The 3,104-nt window shown below is 60.4% G+C and overlaps 1 protein-coding gene across 1 annotated transcript; it reads right to left on the bottom strand.

Moving 5' to 3' along the window:
* Positions 1-792: 792 nt before the first annotated feature.
* Positions 793-2,765, bottom strand: MID1IP1 (MID1 interacting protein 1). The gene is made up of 2 exons (XM_054627854.2): positions 2,180-2,765; positions 793-2,003 (listed from the first exon to the last, which is right to left on the bottom strand). Exon 2 carries the CDS (start codon positions 1,844-1,846, stop codon positions 1,352-1,354), a length of 495 nt encoding a protein of 164 aa, XP_054483829.1. The 5' UTR covers positions 1,847-2,003; positions 2,180-2,765; the 3' UTR covers positions 793-1,351.
* Between the last annotated feature and the right edge of the window lie 339 nt (positions 2,766-3,104).

A 3,104-nucleotide genomic window follows, 5' to 3' on the forward strand; every position in this document is an offset into this window, starting at 1 on the left:
ACCCCAAACCAACACTACCAAACAAGGCCTAAATTTGATGACAGTAATACAAAGTGAAATCTCAGTATGTCTACAAACTTGGTGTTTCAGTGCCTGAGAAGAAAATTTACATGATGTAAGGACTTACATATTTATTAAACATTTATTCTCTGTTTTATATATATATATATATATATATATCACAACCAACAAGTGCACTTTAATATCAGAACTTAATGTTCTAACACAATGTAGACACCCAATTCTGAGGTACCTTACTTGACAAAATGAAAAAAAAAGAGAAAAAAAAATATCAATACAATCTGGATAACATAAAACCGATTAACTCCTGGTATCCAAGGAGGATTAGAGGGAAGAAATGCAGAGAGACTGGAGAGGCAAGTCTGCCAGACCTATTCTGAGGGAGAGAAAAGAGCTCCCCACAGTACATTAAGATACTTCCCGAAAAAAGCAAGAGTCATTCCTAGGCTTTGCTCCAACTGCCATGAATCGCTGCCTGCAGAGTAACCATGACTCGATCTTCTCAGATTTTGTTAAAGAGGCACTGACCTTCAATCCAACACTCACACAGAGCAACTGCACTGTGCAGCTGGGAACAGCTTACTAAAATTCAGGCCATGTATGGTTAAGTTTAAATGGTGATTCAAACATTTCAGATGCGCCAAGTTATCATCACTGCCTAATTGCTTTGATGGAAAAAAAACAAAGCCACAAAACCCCCTCTCTTGCACATACAGATTTCTGTATCTAGTAAGGCAACTCTGAATGTGACATAGAAGAAAAACAGAAGAATTCCAGATGTTAAAAATATCATTTAATTAAAGAAAGATAAATCATACCAAAAGTTTAGATCACTCTTCGTTAATACGTTTGCATTTATTTTAGAATATACTCTACATCTGAGTAAAAAAGTTTTAAATAAACTCCAGTACATGTACAACCACAGGACCCGCCATCTCTCCCTCAACAGAGGGATGTTCCTTAGCTCTCTGGGTTCCCTCCGAGGTGACAGAAGCAATTTTGTGCCAGTTTCGTTACGTTCATCGGCTTGAGTGGAGCCTCCTTATCGGCCAGCAATGCCACCACCTCGTACGCACACGGGTTCAGCCTCCCTGCCGGGGCACGCACAGCGACTGCTCGCCCCGGACCGTACAACGAAAAAAAACACGGAGGGGGTCAAAATAATTAATAAACTAGTACTGATTAATTTACATTTCTTTCTCTCTCTTGTGCGTTGGTAGAAAACCTGCTGCAGTCTTGGGAGCGCGCAGGGAAGCCCGGGCCCGGGGCCCTGCCCGGGGACGCGCCGCTGCCGCCGGCTCGGAACCCCTCACCCCGCTCCCCCCGGCGCTCACTGCCCCCAGCTGCTGACGCCGATCTCCTGCTTGTATCTGTTGGTGAGGACGTTGGCCTTGCGGGTGAGCTTGGAGAGGACCGAGTGGAGTCCGCTGAGGTGGTAATGGAACTGCTGCTCCAGGTCCTCCTCTCCCTCGCCCTCCTCGGCGGGCCCGCCGCCCAGCTTGTCCTTCTTGCGGGCGGCCTCCTCGCCCGCCGGCGGCTGCACCACGCCCCACTCGATGTCGTTGCGGATGGACTTGAGCAGCATGTAGTGGCTGTACATGTCCCTGCGGGAGAAGTAGGCGCCGGGGTCGCCGGGCGGCAGGGCAGCATCCCGGGGCGGGCACACGGCGCCCGCCGCGTCCAGCTCCTCCAGCAGCAGCGGCACGTCGCGCAGCAGGCTGGGCACCATCACCGTCTGGTCCATGTTGTTGACGGCGCCGATGAAGCGGTTCATGGCGTTGAAGAGGGAGTACTTCTGGCTGTACGAGTCGCAGATCTGCATCATGCTGGCGGCCGGGCAGGCGTGCTCAGCGACGTGGCTCGGACCAGACCGGACCGCGGAGCTCCTCCGGCGGCGACCTCCTCCTCCTCCTCCTCCGCGCTAGCGGCACCGGCCGCCCTCCGTGGCGGGCTGGGCTCGGCGGCTGCTGGCGATCAGAGCCCTGCTGGGAGGCGGTGGCGCCGGGGTTAGAGGCTGCTCTCCCTCTCTCTCCTCCCTCCCCCAGCCCGCCTTCCCGTCCTCCCGTCCCCTCCCGCCAGCGCCTTCTCCTCCCACGCCGCCTTTATCCCCAGCCCCGCGTCCTTCCTCCAGCCTTGCCCTCCCCATCCCTTCTCTCACCCTCCGCTCCTCCGCCTGCCCTGCCGCAGCCACCGGGGCTCGCTGCCGCCGCTGCCCTCCGTGCAAAACTAGCCAAAACGCAGAACTTCCCCCGCGACTCCTCCCGGGAACCGGCTGCGGGGGGTGGCCGAGGGGATGGCAGCCCTGCCGGTAATTACGATTCGAGCGGTCCCTGGCCGCCGTGCCGCGGGGAAGGCACCCACCGTAGTTCGAAGCTGTTCCCCGCCGCCCGTGGCCGCACTCCCATCCCCGGCGCCGTATTTATAGCGCGTATCTTACAACAAGGTGTTCCCCAGTGCCACCCCCCGCGCTGCCACGCCAGATAAAGGCGGCGGGCGGCGGCCACACCGGCTCCGCCTCTCTCCCCCCACCGGGGGAGGGCGCCGGGAGCAGAGCCCGCACCGCGGGCATCCCGAGGGGGCCGGGCCGCGCGGGCTTGGCGCTGGCGGCGGAAACAGCGGGGCTGAGGCCGCAGGGGAGCCGTCCCAGTGCGGCGGAGACCCCCTCGGACCCCAACGCTGGGACACGGCAGCGCCGGTGCCGCCGGAGGCTCGGCTCGCCGTGCCCGAGCGGCGCTAAGGGCCCGCGCTCCCTCCGCCGGGCGGGGCCGCGCCGGGGCGGGGCGGGGCGAGCGGCTGCCGGGTGATTGACAGCCCGTGCCGCGGGACACGCGGGCCCCGCGTGCTGCCCGCGTTCTCCCGGCCCGCCCATTGGCTGCCGGGCGCGCGGCGACCGTGACAGAGGCTCCGCCCCTCCGCGCGCCGCGTGCCCCAGCGCCAGTCGGAGCGGGCGGGCGGGCGGGCGGGGAGGGCGCGCGGTTTCCGGGCGCCCGGCCAGGCTCGCGTTGCCACCTCCCAGCAGCGCGCCAAGAGCCGCGGCTCCCCCGCGGCCATCCCGCACCGCGCCAGCCCCGGGGCGGCGGGGG

This window comes from Agelaius phoeniceus, chromosome 2, assembly GCF_051311805.1.
Source record: "Agelaius phoeniceus isolate bAgePho1 chromosome 2, bAgePho1.hap1, whole genome shotgun sequence".
NCBI lineage: Eukaryota > Metazoa > Chordata > Aves > Passeriformes > Icteridae > Agelaius > Agelaius phoeniceus.

Coding starts and splice junctions, on each gene's coding strand:
- MID1IP1 (XM_054627854.2), bottom strand. CDS start 1,846: ATGATGCAGATCTGCGACTCGTACAGCCAGAAGTACTCCCTCTTCAAC.